General features: G+C 38.8%; 1 protein-coding gene across 1 annotated transcript in view; it reads right to left on the bottom strand.

Moving 5' to 3' along the window:
* Positions 1-23234, bottom strand: part of khdrbs2 (KH RNA binding domain containing, signal transduction associated 2) — a 505577-nt gene that overhangs the window by 289027 nt on the left and 193316 nt on the right. Inside the window, exon 4 of the mRNA XM_062982224.1 lies at positions 2552-2698. Coding sequence (XP_062838294.1) covers positions 2552-2698 — 147 coding nt within the window. The remainder of the gene's footprint in view (positions 1-2551; positions 2699-23234) is intronic.

Raw genomic sequence — 23234 nt, 5'->3', positions numbered from 1 at the left:
GCATGCACTGGCTCTGCCCTCCTTCACCCACGGAGCCAGCATGATATCATGTGATGGGAGCTGGCCAGCTCTGTGGCTGACTTGGGCTAAAATTGGCGCATACCATTGATTTTATCTCAATGTGATGAGGTTGCGAGATGGGTGGTATTATGGGACTACTGAGGGAAGAGCAAAAGAACCAAGAAAATCTTCCAATGCATGCTATCTCAACCTTCTTCAATATGATTGCTTTAAGAAGTATTACATTACAACTCCCATCATTCTCAGTTCCAACTGGTCATGCTGGACAGATATAATGGGAGTTGCCGACTTCTGAGCCTGAATATATTGCATAAGATTTCCCTTTATGGTTCCCGTCCTCTTGATCTGGTCATGTAAGTGTGATTTATTGTTATAATTGTATTATTTTACTTTGTTTAATAATGTGTATTATGTTGTTATGTAATGTTTGTGTTGCTTTTATGACTGTAAACCGCCCTGAGTCCCATCTGGGAGATAGGGCGGTATATAAATAAAGTTTTATTATTATTATTATTATTTTATTATTGCCGGCTAATTCTACTCAAGGACTGTGCCTCTGATAGACAATAACTATAAGAGGCATAAATAAGAAGGCAATTCTTATTGGGGAAGATAACCATCTCATATGAATTCATGTTTTTATGGGCAAAAAATACATGCCCATAAATAAGCATAAAATTATATATTGGGTTTTGTCCAACTGTATTATATGTCTAAATTTTAAACTCAAATACATATTGATTTAATGGATTCATCTTAGAAGTTTTAAACTAGGCCTGTAATGAAAGTATTTTGCTTAGGCAAAGTCAATAATTTTATCCTGCTGCACCTCCTGTAGTTTCTCATTCAGTGTAACATTCCCCATGGACTGAATACCCATCCTATAATTTAGCAGCAGTTGACTGTGCCATCAATGTGAGGCTAACGGGACGGTAATTGTTTGGGTCGTCCTTTTTCCCTTCTTGAAGATAGGGACCACATTCGCTCTCCTCCAGTCTGCTGGGACTTCTCCCATTCTCCAAGAACTCTAAAAAATGATTGCTAGTGGTTCCAAAACAACTTCCGCTAGTTCCTTCAATACTCTTGGGTACAGGAAACAAATAACCCCTGTTAAAACAACTGTACTGGCTACCAGTTTGTTTTTGGACACAATTCAAGGTGTTGGCATTAGCCTATAATGCTCTAAACGGTTTGGGCCCAGCCTATATAGTTGACTACATCTCCTCCTATGAACCCACATGATCCCTGAGGTCTTCAGGAGAGGCCCTACTCTTGGTCACACAATTGTCTCAAGTGTGATTGAGAATGAGAGAGAGAGGGCCTTTTTGATGGTGGTCCTGCAGCTCTGGAACTCCCTTCCTAAGAGGTTAGAATGGCTCCCTCCTTGCTTTCATTTAGGGACCAAGTTAAAACTTTCTTTTGGAAGCAGGCCCTTCCTGAAGGAGAAGAGTGGTACTCCAAACACCAGATTTATGCATGCAATCTGTTAATTATAGTGGACTTCCGACAATGAACTTAACTACAACCTAAGGAATGGATTTTAACTGTATTTTTTTTAATCTAATGAATTTTTAAATTATGTTGGGTTGGTTATTTATTATGTTGTTGTGGGCTTTATAACTTTTGATTAGATGTTGTTGTTTGATGACTTTATTTATTTTTATGGTTGTTAATATTTTTGTTTGCATGTTGTTTGCCGCTTTGAGTCCTGATATGAGAGAAAAGCTGGATAGAAATACATAAATATTGGAAATAGTAGTAGTAGTACTAGTAGTAGTAATACACAATGTCAGTCATATAACAGGAACATGTATTTTTCCTTGTAATGCATTTCTTCAAGGTGTTGCTATAAACAGTCAAGAGAAAGTGATAATCAAGGATAAATGTTCACTCTAGAGACCCTTATTCATTTGCATATGACCACTAATTTTTATGTATATTTTTGGCATAATCTTCAGTATAGAACTACTTTAGGGCCATTATACATATAACGATAAATGGATATATCAGCTCCACATTCTTACTTGCTTTTTCCTGACAGGTTAAGCCTATGGTACTTGTCATTTGTTTTCCTTGATACTACTGAAAACATTGGAAGATCATCTAGATTCATTTTAAGGTTTTGATAGATTGATTTCACATTTTAATTAACTTGTGTATTATTACTAATTCTATCTACAAATCTACAGACTCCTAATCTTTCCTTTTCCCCTAGAGATTATATCTACCATGCTTAGTGAGACAAACTTTAAGTTTTCTGAAATAACATAGTCTCTTACCAATCTATTGGGAACTGGATACTTCTGAAACACCAAGAGCTAATATTAGAATTATATTTGGATCACTTCACAGTGCATGAAAACAATACTAAGTACAGAGCAATCAAAGACTCATAGAAATGTGTAATAATATTCAACTTATGGCATTGACAATACTGGCAAGGAAGTTATAATGACTTTTTAAAGTACTGCTCATAATGAAATAAAACTTTTAGGCAAGTACACTTATAAGCACACTGAAAGCAACTTACTGGAATGAGGAATTTTTTAATTTCTTCTAAGGCGTGACTCATCCGTGAATAAGCTTCCCCAGGTGGGGCAAACACTTCAATTAATACATGTAGTTCATCACTCAAGTGAGCATATTTTGCTTCTCCACTCTTCCTTAGTTCTTCTTCCTGTGGAATAGGGTATATTTAGAAATAGAAATCCACTTTGCATTGATTGGGCATTTATGGGGAACATGAGAAAAGGGCATAATCTGGGCACACGTTCAACAAAATGAGATCCTTTGAGTAGCAAATATGGTATAAATAACTTGAAGATCTGGAAATTGCTTTGGAGTGTCTGAGTGATAAAAACTAGGATAATTAATACCTACTATAGATTTTAATCAGCAAAGAGAAAAATTTCCCAAGAATGTGTTGAAATTTCATGATGTGGTAAGCAATTATCATTTTAAAAAAGGAAGGATATATTCAGATTAATTAATTCCACGAGTGTGGAAAACTTACTTGGAAAAGTAAACTCACCAGTTGAAGAACTCTCGAAACTGTAGTCCCCCCCACCCACCCCAAAAAAACAACCTAACTTGTTCCTGCTTTGGTTTTTCTATATTATAAGATGTTTCGGGTGGGATGAGCTTGTTTAGGTGGACAATAATCCACTCACAGAATTAGCCCAACCCCAGGAAACAACACATATTTAAAGCACTGATTAATTCCACTGGTTAATTTGCAATCAAGTGTTCCAATTAGACATTTCCTTGTGTTTCTATGTGGCTGAGATGTTTTATTATTGGATATTACATTTATAGACCATTCAGCAATGAAGACCAACATTTTGCAAATTATACAATATACCACATACAATAGTTGCTTCATAAAGAATTAAATAAAAACAAAGACTGTATAGATAAAATCATATTGTTATTGTTTGCCTTCAAGTCATTTCTGACTTATGCCAACCTACAGTTTGTTGTTGGCAAGACTTGTTCAGGTATAGGGTTGCCATTGCCAACATCTGAGACTGAGGGCCCTTCCACACAGCCATTTAACTCAGAATATCAAGACATATAATCTACAATATCTGCTTTGAACTGGGTTATCTAAACTTTGGTCCAGGTTACTTGAGACACCGTGTCCCCCTATATAGGCTGGAGAACCTTATTTCAACACAGTCCCTGGCCAACATCCACTTGAAAATCACTAGAGAAGGTACATCTCGGGGACTGCTCCTAAGTTGTGGAACTCGCTACTGGAGGAAATTAAATCAGCTCCCACCCTCATGACATTTAGGAAAGGCATATAGACTCTTTGAAACAGCTTTTAACTGAAGCCAGGCACTTATGGATACAGAAGAATGGGGAAATTTAGATTTTAAATTTTAATGTTTAGTAATACGGAAAGGTTTTAAGGATTATTGAACCTTTAATACTTGTTTAGCTAAGGTTTTTAACTATTTGTATGTACATTTTTAAATATGATGTGAGCTGCCTTGTGTCCATCCTGGAGAAAGGCAGCATAGAAATCTCTGCAACAAACAAATAAATAAATAATCTGCGTCCACACTGTTCAATGTGGATTTTATATAGCTGTGTGAAAGGGGCCTGAGGCATCTTCTACACAGCTGTATAAAAAAACTACATTATCTGGATTATGTGGCAGTGTAGACTAAGATAATCTAATTCAAATCAGATAATGCGGATTTTTTGCTTTGATAACCTGGGTTATCTGGCAGTGTAAAAGGGGCCTGAGTGTGATTTGCTCAAGGTCAGATATTTCCAAACATTTCATGTTAGTGACACACTTTTTAGACATGACACTATAATTCAGCTTTACTAGCAAACTGGATTAACAGATACAGACACATGCATCAATCGTAATAACAAAATATATGGGAACACAACATATCTGTGTGTGTGTATGTGTGTGAGATTTATTGCTTATTTCACATAGACTCAGAGGTTTCTTGTTTGTGCAACGTAATGTATCATGACGTACAGTTTGGAAAGCTCTGCCATAGGGATTCAAACCCCAGTCTTCAGAATCTTATCTACTACACCACACTGGCCTGGCTATCTAAAATGATATATGAAAAATTTAGTAAAGTGCCTTTAAAGCCCTATATGGGTTAAATTCTCATATGAACTTGCCTATCCTGAGATGTATAGTCCTTCGCTTTTCCAACCACTTTCACAGGCATATCTGGTGGTGACCATTGGTTCTATAGGCAGACAAGACCTTTTTTATTATGAGAAGCTTTTTTAAAAAGAGCTGTACTGTTTTAATTGTGTTTCTTGAAATTGTATGCTGTAATGTTGTTAATAGTTTAATTCTATTACAATGTTGACCATTTGTATGTTTCAATTATATTGTATTTTTCTTCAAATCTGTAAACCATATCGAGTCCAGTTTTGAGGAAATGTAATTGCTAAAATGTAATTAAACCATTCATAGAATTAAAACCATTTAGGACAAATCAATTAAAAAGAAAAAGATAAACATCAATAGAACAGCACACTGTTAAGATGCCCCTTTTGTTATTTCCCAAAAACTGGTCTTAATAGAAAAAAAAAATTCATTTCTGAATGGAAGCACAGCAAAGAGGGAACAATCCTAACCTCGGTGGGGAGAAAACGGCAAAACCTGAGAGCAAACCCTAAAAAAGACCCAGGGCTGAAAGAAGGGCTTCCCCAAAATATCTTAGAACCCAGACAGCTTATAGGGGAAGAGATGCTTTTTCAGAAAGCCTATGCCCTAATTATACAACACTTTATAGCAGTGGTTCTCAGCCTGTGGGCTCCCAGATGTTTTGGCCTTCAACTCCCAGAAATCCTAACAGCTGGTAAACTGGCTGGGATTTGTGAGAGTTGTAGTCCAAAACATCTGGGGACCCACAGGTTGAGAACCACTACTTTATAGGTTACAACTATCACTTAGGATTGTGTCAGGAAATGGAACAATAGCCAGTTAACCTGTTGTAACAACGGAGTTACATACATGGACCTTGTAATCTGTCCTTGTTAGTAGTCTGGCCACAGTCCTTTAGGTAAACTGAAGTTCTCCAAAACTTTAAAAGGCAGCCCCATACACAGTGTATTACATAATCTAGTAGTACTGCAAACCACACTAAATAGGAAACACACTAAATAGGAAACATATTCTGTAAGTTCTCACATATTCCATTTCAACTTCTCATCTACTCTATGTGGACAAACTACCTTATTAGAAAGGCCAGGCAAAGTGTCCTGCTTTGCCTGGCTTCTGGTAAGGAAAGAGGGAGAGCAGTAGGGCAAATCACATGGGAAAAGTGTTGTCTTCTCAAGAAGGAATAGTTGGGGTGAAAGCGCCTGTGATGTTCGGCGTCAGCCCCCATCCTCCAGAAGGGGTGAAAGTATCTTAGGATGCTGATTTCACCTTGTCTGATGAGGTCGAAAGGGTTTATGTTTTCCTGTTCACACATGGCACTATACATATTGAGCATTCCTACCTGGAAGTAACTTACTCCAGCATTTTCATACTGACCAATATGTTTACTCATTGAAACAGTTATGGTGTAGTTGGCAATCCTTCCCTATCCAGATTTCTTACATTTGCAGTGCCGGAGACTGTCATGTTACAGTATAGGTATACTCTTTTCTATGCATTCTACTAAAAAAAATGTAAAGGAAGAAACTAACTTTTTATTCAGAGAATTTTTGAGAAGAACCTATTGCTATTTTTCATTATGTTTAAAACTGGGCATTTTATCTCAAGCACCACAAATCAACTGCCACAGTATTTCACTGAAATTGAAAGAGTGCCAGTCTGTCAGATAGACATTAAAAATAAAATCACAGTGGTGTTTCCCCCCCCTTTATATAAATGGTTTCCACAAACTGAAGAGTTTCACTTTGTCCATCAAGGAAATCAAATGAATATGTAGTCATTATTTATATTCATACTTTTCCTTCTTGGATTTTGGTCAGAAAAATACAAGAATGCCGCATCTCAGTGTGTGTGTGTGTGTGTGTGTGTGTGTGTGTGTGTGTGTATGTGTGTGTGTGTGTGTGTGTGTGTGTGTGTGTGTATATATATATATATATATATATATACACAAGAGTGATGGCATCACGGCAACCCACAAAACAACAAAACTACAGCCCCCCCAACCTTGAAATTTGACGACACAACCCATCATCCATGGCTCTAGGTTGATACAACAAAAAGAAAAGAAAAATAAAGTCCTAATTAGAGAGAGAGAGGAATAATTGCTTTTATCCAATTGCTGCCAGTTAGAAGGCTAAGCTCCTCCAACTTGGTCTCCTAGCAACCCAATAAAATAATAAAAAACACTAAAAAATAATTAAAAACACTAAAAAATTAATACAAGAAAATACCATAATAACAAAAAATAACTAAAAATTATACAAGAAAATAATAAAATATAATAAATAAAAAGATAAATTACAATAAAATTAATTAAAAAATACAAATAACATCAAATAAAAATTACACAACGATTTTTAACCAATACCACCACCACTTTCCCACAGCAACGCGTGACCGGGCACAGCTAGTATATATATATGCACCTTGGTGGCTTGTAGCATTAACCTTTATTTTATTCCGCTAAGTCCTTCAGTGTAGTTTTATCCAGGGACAAAAGGCCTTCTTCTTCTTCTTCTTCTTCTTCTTCTTCTTCTTCTTCTTCTTCTTCTTCTTCTTCTTCTTCTTCCTCTTCTTCTTCTTCTTCTTCTTCTTCTTCTTCTTCTTCTTCTTCTATTTATTTATACCCCACTTTATCTCCCCTGAAGGGAACTCGAAGCAACTTCTTTGGTATCCTTTCCAAATTTTTTATTCACTAGCCATCCTATCATTTTACAAGAAGAGCAGAAAAAATGGCTAGGCATATACTGAAATTCAGCATGGTTTAGTGGTTTTTATGTTGGACTGGGACTGGAAGACTAGAGTTTGAACCCCAGTCAGCTTTGGAAACCCAATAGATCACCTTGGGCAATCACACTCCCTCAGCCTATGGGGAATGCAATGGTAACATTCTTCTGGTTAAATCTCGCCAAGAAACCCCTGTAATAAGCTCACCATAAATTAGAGTTGACTTGAGAGAACACAAAACAGTCAAGAAGGCATAGACTATACCATTGGAAACAGAGATCCTCAAAAATAAAGGATAGAGGGGCTAAAGCCCCCACATAAGTTTATCTAGTGGGAAAGCAGGTATCGTATTTATCTAGGGCTTACCAGCAACAGCACCATCTACATTGCAGTGTTGTGGAAAAACAGGTTTGTTGTGGGAAGGGGGAACAGAGCCTTGTTGAGCTATGTTCCCAAATGAATGTGTGGAAAGAAAGGGAGATGCGGGTCAGTTTGAAATGCCAAATTTAACCATTCTGCAGAACCTGATGCCTTTGGGGAGAATTCAAAATGCCTTTGTGTGTGTGTGTGTGTGTGTGTGTGTGTGTAAAATTGAACTGTTTTGAGTTGTCCTCCCTTCCCATCCAACAGATATTAGAGAATAGGGCTAATGCAGGCCTGTACAACATATGGTCCATGGGTGTTAAAGAAATCCCCAGAAAGTCTTCAAATGCCTCTTTACTTTGTTGAACTTGTTTTCTGCAATGCAGAGACTACAAGTAGGTAGCAAATTCTAACATGGGTGAAATGTGCAAAACGAGATGATGTTTTTCATTGCCAGTTACTGTTCATGGGGATGGATGGTGCAGATGTGAGGTAAAAAGAACAAAAATGGACTAAGAACTGAATGTCTTATTGCACCAATTTCACATCAAAGGAAATAATTTACCCACAAACCTACCATTTTCTGCTTCTCTGTGTAATTGCTAATATATAACATTGCCTTCAGGTATATTGAAAAGGCTGGCCTTTGCCACTCTATGGCTAAGCAATTAGCAGAGCAATTCTCATTGAACAAGGAAGGGTTTTAGGTGGCGGGGTGGTGTTTTTCTTTTTGTTTAGACCTTTTACATCCTTTTTGAAAACTTTTCTTTCTCATAGCCCCCAGCAAGGCCTTATTTACAAGTGGTAAGTTGCTTTCACCTGTTGCATGGAGGAGGCATCAACACACCAAGAAAGATCACACATTGGACACATGCTTTAAGCAACTGATGTGAAGAAGAAAATTGGGAGAAAGGGCCTCATTGCAAAGGCCAGGCAAAGTTTCCCAGTTTGTCTGGCATCAAGGTGAAAGGAGAGAGGCAGCGGGTGAATTTGTTGCCTCATGCGCAGATCCCTCTTGGCAACACTTTTCCACATGCTGACCTCCTGTGCTGTGCGGAAAGCTTCCAGCAAAACCTTCACTGCGGATGAGGTGGGGTCTGCATCAGAAATCACACAATGTTGTATGATGGCCGGTGTGGGATTCCATCTATTAAATGAGGTGAAAGCATCCTAAGATGCTAAATTCCTCCTACCTGATGAGGTCCAAAGATGCCTCTTTGTGCTCCATTTTAAGAGTCATAATATTAGCTGCATCCCGCAAGTCAACACCAGTAAAACTGTGCTGGCAAAATAAATAATAATAATAATAATAATAATAATAATAATAATAATAATAATAATCCTTGCAGCCCAGGAGCAAGCCATCAGAACAAATGCAATTAAGCCCAAGATTGAAAAATCAGCTGATGATCCAAAATGCACGCTGCAATAAAGTTGATGAAACTATTGATCATATCCTCAGCTGCTGTAAGAAAATCACACAGACAGACTACAAACAGAGGCACAACTATGTGGCCCAAATGATTCATTGGAACTTATGCCTCAAGTACCACCTCCCAGCAGTAAAGAACTGGTGGGATCACAAACCTGCAAAGATCGTGGAAAATGAACACGCAAAGATACTGTGGGACTGAATCCAGACTGACAAAGTTCTGGAACACAACACACCAGACATCACAGTTGTGGAAAAGAAAAAGGTTTGGATCATTGATGTCACTGTGTTGGTACGGCTGTACCAGAAGCTTCGACTTTATTTTCTTGCTGCTAATGTTTGCAATCATAGGACAGGCCGCCTGTCAATCATCATTAAGTTTGGTTCCGCCCCTTGTTCAGGGCTCTGGGAGGGAAGGAGCCATTTTTAAGTCTGTCTAACTTAAGGAAGCTAAGCTACAGGATGTAGACCAGCTCGTCCCGTAGAAAAGCTTCATACCTCATGAACATCTGGGGATATAATCAATAAAGACTTTGTTATTTCATTAAAGACTCAAAAGGCCATACTTTTCAGGGAAATCCTCAAGAACCTCTCTTTAGGCACCCTGGCTTCCCGCTGGGCATAAAGTATACGTCCTATACAAAAAGACAATAGTTACAGGCCCAGCGCGTGACAGAAAAGTCACCATCCCAGGTGACAGTCGCATTGACGAAAAACAACAGGAAAAACTCAGCCGCTATCAGGACCTCAAGATTGAACTTCAAAGACTCTGGCAGAAACCAGTGCAGGTGGTCCCGGTGGTGATGGGCACACTGGGTGCCATGCCAAAAGATCTCAGCCAGCATTTGGAAACAATAGACAGTTGGCAGATCGTAATTTTGTCAATGTTATGGTGTAAATCTGATAACAATATAAGGGTCGAAGTTCTTTAGTCAATAATCTAAGAAACAAACTCCATGCCTGATGCTACTATTGAAAACTTCATTAGTTCAGAAATGGCCAATTTCTCTCTCTCTCTCTCGACAACGGGAAGATATATTTCTGTTATTTTATACTATTCTTACTCAAAAATTAATAACATAAGTAGTATACTTCTTAGGTAGCCATCATAACAAGAATGAAACTTATCTTGTAGAAGCTTTTTTTCTTAAAAATGGGGAAAGGAATCCTGTTTTCATCCTACTCCATTTCATCTTCAGAACCATGAAAGATTTAAATGCCTCAGCTAATGAATGCATCAGCTAATAAATTACAGAGTACTCTTGTTATACCTTTATACAGATCAAATGCTGTTACACATTTTCCAGAAGAGTTGCCTGAACAAGAATAATTAAATGGTTCTGTCCCTACTAAGATATCTTACCCTACTTCAGTACTCCTGGGGTATTGTTTCACCCACCATGGAAGCCACATGAGAAACCAGAAGAAAAACAGACCAGTTTGAATGAAAGTGGAGCTGTGAACTTATGCTGGGTTCAGTCTCAAAGTAACCTCAACCTGTTGGATGCCTTCATTAATTTTGGGGAATAACTTCTAGCAGTTTGGACAGATCCTTTAAAGTTCAGACTAAAATCTGAAATGGATTTACCACTCCAAAGGCAAGGAAACCATAATCTATTAACAGTGGAAATGGTGGTCTTAAGATCACCACCACTTTAGAATCTCTGTCTCTGTCTGTCTTTCTCACACACAGCATTTTTAGGAAAGGAGAGCAGAATCAATAACAGAAATCTCAACATGGTCCTGAATACATATTTTGCTCTTGTTCATTATGTTGCAGTCCCACATGCAGATTAAGAAATTTGAGGTTTCTTGATTTCTTGATTTTATTTACATTTTGTTTTTCCCAATATGACACCCATGTCATCAGCATAGATAATTTAGTATGGGAATCCATCTCCTTCAGTTTTAACATTGTGCCCCCCGCCCCCCAATGCATCTTCTGTGTTGAGGCAGCACAGAGATGGGGTTCTTTGCTAGAAGATGGTACCTACCTATGGAACAAACAATTAGACATGGATCAATCCATTCTTCTAGCATTAGGAAGGACAAATCGTGGAATAAGAGCCATATACAAATGCATGGAGTACACGTCCACAAATACTTCTACAAGAAAAATCTAACAAATGGGAATTGCAGCCATTGGAAGTCTGAAAAATGGTAAGTGGGCGGGAGTTATGCATTTTCTCACACTTTAGGATTTAAGGTGGCTTGCAGGAAATAAGGCAGATACCAACAAAAACTCAAATTAATAAATACACAGAAAGTTAAAATATAATAAAATTCTCTACAGAATTAAAATCAATTTAAAACTTACAAAAGAAGAGAACAATTGCAGCAAGCAATCAGATTTACAAGAGATGTAAATTTCCTTTAAAGATGAATCGAATGAAAAGATTTCTAATATAGTTTACCCATATAATGTAATTGCCGATTTATAATAAGGTTTACATATTTACCTTACACCTTTCTTACATTTATGTTTACAGAATATTTCCTTTTATATATATTCTACCCCTTCCCATCAAAAAAACCCGCATACATATTTTCAGTGTGACTTCTTTATTTTGTTTTGGTCTGTAAAAAACTTTTATCCGTTTAAAAATATGACTGCAATATAGGAAATTATGGTATGAATTATTAAGATTTATTATTTAATATTTCCTCTATTTACTTACTAGAACTGTGGTAGAAGTTAATATAGAAACAAAGCTAAAGCAATGTGGAGATTAATTACCCCTCTTATAATCAAATATATGATGATAAGGGAATGTTTTCTGAGCTGTTAAAAATCATACTAAAACATATTCATTAAAAAGCAAGAAATGAGAAAACCACAGCACACTATTACAATTCTTTTATTTAAAAGCAAAATTTCCTAAATTGCAAGTCCTAATACCTCAAAAACAACATCGGAAGAGCAATTCTGGCTCCATCCTTGGACTTGGAAAACAGTTATCATATCTGTAATATGCCAGTGAGCAGTATATTCTGCTAATTTTAAAAGAATACATTCCCCAGAAGTATTCAGACTAAAAAAAAATATGTACATGCAATTTAACCAAATCTATACAATACATATTTCTATACATAGGGAAAAATTGGCTCACATCCTTCTCTACGTGAAATCTTCCTTTCCAAATGACAAATTATGGCCCTCATCACAAAGGTCCATGGATTCACAACGCACTGTGGCAAATTCATGGGGTCCTGGTAAGGGGCATGGAGCATCTGTCATTCCATGCACAGCATGAGCGACTTACTGAGGACCCCATCACATGAGGGGAAGCGTCACCACCTGGCTTCCCCCCATTATCCTGAAGGCAACATGGGAAGACTCCCGTGTTGCCACGGCTGTGGCATATGTGGCTTGCTCTCCCTTTTCCAAATGGGACCTGGCCAGAAATATGTGTGTGTCATGTAATGGGCTCCATCGGGAAAGAAGGGAGCAAGTGGCCTATGATGGGGAAAGGAGCCCATCTGATCAGGTGTTAAGATAAAAGATAAGGCAACAAAGTGCAGCCTTGCTCAACCCCTTGCCAGTTGTGAAAAGCAATATACAATATTTCTTCGATTTCTGTTCTTCTTTCATCTTGAGTATAGATTAAACACAAGAGAATCAAATATTATGGCATATCCATTTCTTTTAGGACTTTATCACACGTATTAAGAATGATTGTTCCACTGTCATTACTAGATTTGACTCAAATTTAGTTAAATATGAATGAGCTTTTCACAACTTTGAAAATATTACGCTGTTGAAAACAAACAACTCTGTCAATCAGTGGAGATTTGAACACTTCACTTTCCCCTTAGATTTTTATTTTCAGCCTCTTCGACACAAGTTTCACATTTTAAAACACTAATTAATGAAAAATCTTTTCATTTAAAAATTTATCAATGTTGAGTTCACTGCATCTGTTTTACATGCTGTAAAAGAGTGGTGGCCTATCCATAGGAAAAATTAAATATGACGTTTCCTTTTATATCTTGTTGGATTATACTCTTACAATCTTAATTAAATTGTACTCTCTTTCTCAATTAGCCACAGAGGCATTTAAGCTAAAAAATAATGGTGAAATATATTTCTGAGGATTTTCTATTTCAGTTTTAGAGGCAATTAGAAAAAAATAAATCCTCCCAGCAAAGGAGTATACTTAATTTTGTTTGAAGGAACAAAATACAGATCGTAGAGCTCATTACAAAGTACAGGAGCCCAGTCACATTAGTTCTACTAATACATTAATTCTAATACCCAATTCATCATGAATTCCATTCCACAGTTGCTTTATCAGAATTTTGCGAATTACTGCACATGAAAAAACAGAGTTCCCATAGTGTTGAGATATAATTATCCACTCTTTATACCAAGCTATATAGATTTCAAAGGAAATATTTTACCAGACCCTTGAAGGAATTTTTTAAAATAATTGCATCAATTTTTATTCCTTGCTTAGGTCCTTCACAGTATCCAGTGCAGCACTCTTACTCCTTTGTGCTCTATGGATCTAGAGACATCTAGTCAATATCCATGTATGTGCCTTTTGGTCTTCTGTTGACTTATAGCAACCCCATGAATTTCACAGTATTTAGGCAAATAATATTCAGAGGTGGTCTGGCCAGTTTCTTCTTCTGAAATATAGCCTACAGTACCTTCATTGGCAGTCTCTCATCTAAATACTGTTTAGGGTTGACCCTGTTTAGTATCCAAGATTGGATGCCTTTAGGTTATTTAGGCCTCATGTCATCTCTACAGTTCTCTAATGCAGCTAAGCTTGTGAGAAGTACAAACTACCTCATCACATTTACCTTGGGAAGTGTCCTACAAAACTTCTACTTCAGCTGGAGAACTGATGGGCTCATGCCTATCAGATGACACAAGATAGCTTCCTGTCAGGCTCGTAGCCAGGATTTTGATTCGGGGCGTGGGTGGGGCATGGGATTTTGGTTCAGGGGGGTGAGTCTGAGTGAGAGAGGATCTACCCTAGCAAACCTTTTGTATCGTTATCCCAATACCCCCCATGCATATGGGATATATTGAACATGGTGATCAGATCATGATATGAATAAACATAACAGTTTAAATAATAAATGTAAGGCCTTCTCGCGGACCACCCTGAGAATTTGGGGGGGGGGCTGAAGCCCCTCAAGCCCCCCCCCCAACCGGCTTCATGCCTGCTTCCTGTGGAAGCCCCTCCTCCAACTGGAGGGAAAGCATCGTTAATATAAAATAATAAATCTTTATTTATGTCCCGCTTTTCTCCTACAAAGAAACCCAAAGAGGCTTCCAATATGTTAAAAATACAGTACAAAATCAATAACAATCTTTACACAGATATAAAACATAATAAGCAATCAGTAAAACATAAATAAGCATTTTAAAATGATATATATTATTGTGGTATCTTGTCAAATCTTATTGCACCTCGTACTGCCCAATAAAGATTTTATGAAATTTATCATTATACCTACAAGCCTAAAACTCTGTGTGGATTTACTTTTTTCATATCTTCAAATCTGGTCAAAGCTATCATTTTATCAAATGTCCAACATACCAACATTGTAGTATGGTCTGGTATGGGAGGAAATTCATGGGAGCAACATCGTGAGTTACCGCACTGGTTGAAATCAACCCTCGTGATACCACTAAATGAGGGGAGCCCTCTCCCCTTCTACTGCTCTTGCATCACTTCTAAATGGGGGTAGAGAAAATGGTTAGCAGTTTTATCTGTAAGATGAAGTTGGTTTCAAAAAAGGAAGGGCCGAGGAAATAAACAGGAAATGCAGAGTTTACCTCCTAAAAGTCTGGATTTTGATCCGTGTATGGAAAATAATGTTTGGTGCTTCTGAGTCTCACCTCTGACTCTTAGCTGGATCTCGGCTCAGGCAAAACTATCCATACATAGAAATAGTTCTTATAACTTGTCCTAAGTTAGTAATTTTACATGTTAAAAATGTTGACCAAGAAATTGAACGAGACTATAGTTCAGTGGTGGAGCTTGTGCTCTGCATGCCAAAGGTCTTCCACTGAACTTCTAGAATCACTGTTAAAAGTATCAGCCTGCAGATGATGTGGAAAACTCCCTGCCTGAAACTCCCGGGGAGCTTCTGCCAGTTAATAGACTATACAGGGCAAGATGGACAAAACATAAGGCTTCGTATAAGGACAGCCATAGGAGAAAGAAAAAAGTATTTTGGAAAAAAGAGGTGAAGCTTTTAGTATCCTGTAATCTAGAATCTCCTTTGCACTCTGCAGATGGAGGAAGTAAAATACCACAAAGACACATATAGGATGTCTTTTTGTGTTTTTAAAGGCTGAAAGTGTCATGATTAATATATTATTTTCCATTCCTAAAGGTGAATCTACCAATACTTGAGAGTTAGCCTTTTGAAAATAGTGTATTTCTTTTTAAAAAGGAGCGCTATTCAAGCATGCACAATTGTCATATATATCAATTGATGATAAGGTCACGACCATTTAAATACTTAAAGGTTAAAAGGAGAAGAAAGAAGACTGATGACAATTTGGTCAGTGAAGGTATTTGAAGTGCAGCAATAAGCTAAAATGGAAGCAGATAAAATAGATGCCACTGAGCACAGTGTCTTTGTTAGGATGTAAAAAAACAACAATTATTCTGAATGACCTGGATCTTTAGCACTCAGGGCCGGCCCTAGGTAATTTTCAAGTGTAAGCAAGCAGTATTTTTGGTGCACCCCCCCCCCAAACCAATCACTGAAAAATAAAAGGTAGAAGGTAGAGGTGAATAGAATATATACATGTGTGTGTAATATATATATATATATGGCACATTGGTCCCTACATATGGGGCCGGGCTGTGGAGCAGCTGGCTAGTAACCAGCTGCTATAAATCTCTACTGACCGAGAGGTCATGAGTTCGAAGCCCGGGTTGGGTTAAGCCTCCGACCATAAAAAAAAAATAGCCCCGGCTTGCTGTTGACCTAGCAGCCCCGAAAGACAGTTGCATCTGTCAAGTAGGGAAAATTTAGGGACGCTTTATGCGGGAGGCTAATTTAACTAATCTACAACACCATAAAACTGCTCACGAGGAAAAGAAGAGGAAGAACAGCCATCAATGGACGGTGAAGCAACAGCTCCCCCTGTGGCCGGAATCGTGAAGCTGGAAAGATGTTAAAAAATGCCTCTGTGTTTGTCTAAAACTGAATGTTGTTTGTCTGTTGGCATTGAATGTTTGCCATATATGTGTTCATTGCAATCCGCCCTGAGTCCCCTTCGGGGTGAGAAGGGCGGAATATAAATACTGTAAATAAATAAATAAATAAATAAATATGTGTGTGTTTGTGTATATCTTATATATACATATACATACGCACAATGTGGAGAATATGTGGCAAAGTAGATAGATAGGTAGGGAACCACAGCGGAGGAACCTTCCCAGGAGCAAGGCCTAATAATAATAATAGTAATAAATCATCCCAACAAAGGATTCCCCCAGGCAGGAAGCAGCCAAGCTTTGAAGCTGAAAGGCTATTCAATGCTAATCAAGGTGGGCATTTACACCTGCCTCCAACAGACAAGAGTTCTTTCTTTCTCACACCCTGGACCTTCCACAGATATATAAACCCCACTTGACTAGTTTCCAACCTCTGAGGATGCCTGCCATAGATGCAGGCAAAACGTCAGGAGAGAATGCTTCTGGAACATGGCCATACAGCCCAGAAAGCTCACAGCAACCCACTTGTCTTTACCATATTACAAAAACGTAATGTGCACCTCAATTTTGTCATAGTCATTTAGGCAAAAAAGGTGTGGCTGAGATTGATGTAAACATGGTAGTTTTAGCCTTCTTACTCAGATAGAAGCTTGAATAGGGCTACAGTAACTAGGCTTTGGCATTTTGGAGAATATGCTCACCATGATAACTATGGTCCTTGCCCTCTGCTGACCATGAGAATGATGAGTAGACCTTCTCAACCTCTGACAACTCTGATGGCAAGGCTGGGGTGACTTACTTGAAGTGGGGACAAAGTTAGTAGATGTGAGTGAAACATCAGTATTTTGAAAATTCTAAAATCAGGACAGTAAATAAAGAACACTACTCAGAAAACAGGAATTCCAGACAGGAAACAATCAGGGCCAGATAACACCTCCCAAAAAAGGATTCCCCCAGGCAGAAAGCAGCCAGGCTTTGAAGCTGCAAGGCTATTTAATGCTAATCAAGGTGGCCAATTGCAACATTCACACCTGCCTCAGACAAGAGTTCTTTTTCCCACCCTGAACATTCCATATATAAACACCACTTGCCCAGTTTCCAAGAGACCTCGCCAGAAGTGGCAGCGTGTGCACTCGCCAGCCGCTTCACCCAGCGGGAGGCATCCTCACTGGAAGCAGCAGCGCACGTGCTCACCAGCTGTTTCACCCGACAGGAGGCAACCTCACCGGAAGTGCCGGCACGTGCTCGCCAGCCGCTTTACCCAGCGGGAGGCAGCCCGCCTGCCTGTGCAGCCCTTCTCCCCCAGCTCAGTTAAAGGGGCAAGCGCAAAGCACATAGTTAAAGGGGCAAGTGCAAAGAGGGTGGGGGAGCCAGGGAGGGAGGGAGGTGGGAGCTGCACCCTTCCAGGCTTCATTGGCTCTTCCCGCCAAGGCACCCCTCAGGCACAAATTGGCGCCCCTTAGAGGTGCGCCTTCAGCACCCGCATAGTTTGTGTACAGCTGGAGCCACCCTTGATAGCACTAAATGCTCTTTTGGGTTTTGAAAGTTTGGATAAATACTGGGGCTGTGCAAAAAGTCATTTGTACCTCATATGTCAGATATAGTTTGTAAGATTCTAGACCCACTTCAGTGTGACATCAGGCCAGGGCATGGTACAGAAACAGCTTTAGTTGCCTTGGTGGATAATCAGTGCATAGAACTAGATAGAGGTAGTGTGACCTATTTCTTGAACTTCTCAGGGGCTTTTGATACCATTGACCATGGTATCCTTCTGGAGCAACTTGAGGGGATGGGGCTGGGGGGCACTACTCTGCAATGGTTCTGGTCCTTTCTCTAGGATCGTAGCTAGAAAGTGGTGTCGGGGGAGTCCTGCTCAACCTCATGGCCATTGGACTGTGGGGTCCTGCAGGGCTCATCATTTTCCCCGATGTTATTTAACATCTACATAAAACTGTTGGAATAGATCATCCAGAATTTTGGGGTTTGGTATCACCTGTATGCAGACGATGCCCAACTCCTTTCCACCTGATAAAGCCAAGGAAGTCCATCTGATAAAGCCAAGGAAGCCATGTTGTGCCTGAACTAGTTCATGGAGGCAGTGATGGGCTGGATGAGGGTAAACAAATTGAAACTCAATCCCGACTACTGGTCTCACGTAGGATGGATCTGGGAATTGGCTTACGATCTGAGCTGAACGGGGCTATATTCCCCCTGAAAGCCCAGTTCTGCAGCTTAATAATAATAATAATAATAATAACTTTATTCTTGTATCCCACCCCATCTACCTGAAGGGACTCGGGGCGGCTCACATGGGGGACTAAGCCCAACAATATACAAAAATATAAAATATAAAATACAATCACAACAAGTTAATACATAATTGTTAAAACACATCATCACACAATAAAAACATAGCCAGAGGCTGGGAACAATGTAATGGCACTTCAATCTTTGATCTTGGGGAGAGGGATAAAATTATAATTGTGAAATTATGCAATTGTGCAATTGTGCAATATCTTGGGAGTACTGGTAACATGGGGCTTGAAAGAACTAGGTTTTCAACTGCTTTCGGAATGAGGTTAGAGTTGGAGCTAATCTTATTTGGAGCTTAGGGGTGATTCTGAATTTCTCCATAAACTTAGAAGCCCAGATGATGGAGGTTATCAGGATCGCCTTTGCACAACTTAAATTGGTGTGCCAACTGCAACCGTTCCTGGAAAAATCTCACTTGGCCATGGTGGTACATGCTTTGGTTACATCCCGTCTGGGCTACTGTAATGCGTTCTATGTGGGGCTGCCTTTGCAAATGGTTCAGAAACTTCAATTTGTTCAAAGATATGCACCCAGACTGCTAAAGGGAGCAGATGTAAGAGAACATACTACTCCGCTCCTGAAGCGGCTTCACTGGCTGCCAATTAGCCCAGACAACCTGCGACAGCGGGTCCCACAATACACGCCAGCGTGAACTCTCAGATCTAGTGGGCAAAGTCTGGTGTTGACTAAGTTCTGTGATTCGCTCAGGTTAAAGATTTTCAGAGAGGTGTCCTTTTCGGGAGTGGCACTCCTCCTTTGTCATGCCCTCCCAGGGAAAATTAGAGCAGTGCTTTCTCTGCTGGAGTTTAGGAGGACCCTTAAACCTATCTTTTAAATAAAGCCTTTGACTGAATTCAGGACTTACAAAGTTGAAGAAGAACCTGGACCATATGATGTATTTATGTGTGGTTTTAAAGTTTTAATGTTTTGTTATAGTTTAATGAATGTTTTAGGATGTGTGACAGCAACTAATAATATTTGGTTTTAAATGTTTTAACTTTTATTATGCATGTTTTCATCTGTAAGCCTCCTTGGGCTCTTAAGTGGAGAAAGGCAGGGTATAAATTTCTTAAATAAAATAATAAAGAAATATATATGACACAATATTAAGAAACATGAGTGGTATCCACACACAAAAAATAAGATTCAAAACACTGGCCTATGACTTTTTGGAAGAATTATGTAAGTTTCATAAGTGGCTCTAAGTCTTCATCATGGGTGCCACTTCTCCCCCAAAAGGACTGGATTTGGTTCCCCCAAAGGGCCCTGAGGAGGATAGTAGGGCCCATAGTGAAGGGAGAAGCCCCGCTCTTTCCCTAAATAGAGTGGTGCAGGGGGCTCAGGTGAGAGGGAGGAATGCCTGGCTGGATGGTTGGACAAGGAAGAAGCCCTTCTGGCACATGGCCAGCTCAGAGAGAGACAGGCAGAGGCCACACTCACATTGAGGCTTTAACGCAGAAAATGAGCAGAATTCTGGGAAATGTTTTTTAGGACAGGCTCTTTTGAATTCTCTGCCACAGGGGTCCTCACCTTCCCAAACTATATTTCCCAGAATTCTGCTTACTGCCTTGTGCCTCCTTCTCCTCCGTGAATGTTTTGGTGGGGGTAAACCTGTGTTCATTCTCTAAAGGGATTTTGAGATAAAAGGGGATTGTTGGGAGTCGAATCAACCCTGTGAGGTAGGCAAAGTTCAGAGGCAATAACCCCAAAGTTTACCTTGTAGGTTTCCTAACATTATTATTATTATTATTATTATTATTATTATTATTATTATTATTATTATTATTTCAAAGGCTGTATGGACATCTGTTGGGAGTTCTTTGACTGTGCTTTTCCTGCCTGGTAGAAGGGAGTTGCACTGGATAGTCCCTGGGGTCTTCCAGTGAAATTATACTTTTAAATATATGTTGGTTAAAATTTGCCAAAAATCAGTGGATATGTAAATCTTTCTAAAACTTGGGAGGAATGATGCTGTATAATTGAAAATAGAAATTCAAGGAGACAGCTCTTGTAGGTTTACACAACTGAAAATATACACAAGGCTTCACAGTAATTTATATTTACTAATGCAAATGTTGTTCATAATTTTTTTTAATTTCCAAAATTTAGTGATTGTATGAAACGTTCAGAAACTTAGGAGAGCGGGTAACAGTGTTAAATGTGTTCTACAATTGTAGCAAGTTTCATCTTGATAACTCTAAAATGAGGGCGAAAGGAACCCCAGAAACTTCCCCACTTGCACAATGACAACAAAAAAGTAAAGAAAATTTAATTATACTAGCTGTGCCCGGCCACGCGTTGCTGTGGCAAAGTATGGTGGTATGGGAAATGAAGTATTGAGGAATTGGTGGTAGTTAAGGTAAAGGGTAAACGTTTTCCCCTGACATTAAGTCCAGTCATGTCTGACTCTGGGAGTTGGTGGTCACCTCCATTTCTAAGCCGAAGAGCAGGCGTTGTCCGTTGACTCCTCCAAGGTCATGTGGGATGACTGCATGGAGCGGCGTTACCTTCCCGCCGGAGCAGTACCTATTGATGCACTCACATTTGCATGTTTTCGAACTTCTGGGTTGGCAGAAGCTGGGGCTAACAGTGAGGGCTCTCTCCGCTCCCCCAATTCAAACCTGCGGCCTTTCGGTCCAGAAGTTCAGCAGCTCAGCACTTTAACACGCTGCGCCATCAGGGGATATTATTTCCTAAAGGTTGTGAATATACCATATTTCTGAATGGTTTTTTTTTGTCTGTTGGAGGCAAATATGAATGCTGCAATTAGGGAAAATGATTAGGATGTAATGGCATTGCAGCTTTAAAGCCTGGCTGTTTCCTCCCTGAGTGAATTGTTGGGAGGTGTTAGCTGGCCCTGATTGTTTCCTGTCTGGAATTCCCTTGTTTTCAGAGTGGTGTTCTTTGCGATATTTTATGTGCTTCTACTGTCTGTGGCCCTGAGAAAATAGAGGATTTGCCAGACTTTGATGATGGGAATATTTTGTTGGGAGGTGTTAGCTGGCCCTGATTGTTTCCTGTGTGGAATTCCCCTGTTTTCAGAGTGTTGTTCTTTATTTAGTGTTCTGATTTTAGAGATTGTATTGTTCTGTTTTATTATACCACATTAATTTTTATATATTCTGATTTTAGTGTTTTTGAATACTTAGAGCCAGATTGTATTCATTTTCACGGTTGACAGCAACACAATAATAATAATAATAATAATAATAATAATAATAATAATAGTAATAATAATGACTTTGGTAATACACAGTGCTTCACTCCCTTCTCAGCTTCCTTTCTGGAAGAATCCTTTCTTGGGAGGTGTTAGCTGGCCCTGATTGTTTCCTTTGTGGAATTTCCAATTTCCCTGCTTTCAGAGTGTTGCTCTTTATTTACTGTCCTGGTTTTAGAGATTATATTGTTCTGTATTATTCTATCCCAGTAATTATTTCATATTAAGGTAGAATCTCACTTATCCAACATACGCATATACAATGTTCTGGATTATCCAACGCAGTCTGCCTTTTCGTAATCAATGTTTTTGTAGTCAGTGTTTTAAATTCATTGTGATATTTTAGTGGTAAATTTGTAAATAAAGTACAGTAGAGTCTCACTTATCCAACATAAACGGGCCAGCAGAATGTTGGATAAGCGAATATGTTAGATAATAAGGAGGCATTAAGGGGAAAAGCCTATTAAACATCAAATTAGGTTATGATTTTACAAATGAAGCACCAAAACATCATGTTAGACAAGAAATTTGGCAGAAAAAGTAGTTCAATACGCAGTAATGCTATGTAGTAATTACTGTATTTATGAATTTAGCACCAAAATATCACGATATATTGAAAACATTGACTACAAAAATGCGTTGAATAATCCAGAATGTTGGATAAGCGAGGCTTGGATAACTGAGACTCTACTGTAATTACTACGTAGCATTACTGCGCATGGAACTACGTTTTCTGTCAAATTTGTTGTATAATATGATGTTTTGGTGCTTAATTTGTATAACAATTACCTAATTTGATGTCTAATCGGCTTTTCCTGAATCCCTTCTAATTATCCAACATATTCACTTATCCTGCCGGCCTGTTTATATTGGATAAGTGAGACTCTACTGTATATTGATAATCTTATATTATCTTCTTAGAACTGGATTATATGAGGCCCCTTCTTCACAGCTGTATAAAATGCACACTGAAGTGGATTATATGGTAGTGTGGAGTCAAGATAATCCAGTGCAAAGCAGATAATATAAGATTATAAATGGGTTATATAGCTGTGTGGAAGGGCCTTGAGTCTACACTGCCATATAATCCAGTGCAAATTAGATAATCTGTGGAAGACGCCTGAGGCCTAAGTCTGCCTGTCCCCTGGGCTGAGTTGGTTGCTAGGAGACCAAGTGGGCAGAGATTAGTCCTCTAACTGGCAGCAATTGGATAAAAACAATTATTCCTTTCCCTCTAATTAGGACTTTATTTTTCTTTTCTTTTTGTTGTATTAACCTAGAGGCATGGATGATGGGTTGTGTTGTCAAATTTCGAGGTTG

Source organism: Anolis carolinensis, chromosome 1, assembly GCF_035594765.1.
Source record: "Anolis carolinensis isolate JA03-04 chromosome 1, rAnoCar3.1.pri, whole genome shotgun sequence".
NCBI classification, from domain to species: domain Eukaryota; kingdom Metazoa; phylum Chordata; class Lepidosauria; order Squamata; family Dactyloidae; genus Anolis; species Anolis carolinensis.
Note: the sequence above shows the minus strand (reverse complement) of the source record. Positions and strands in the feature narration are given on the sequence as shown.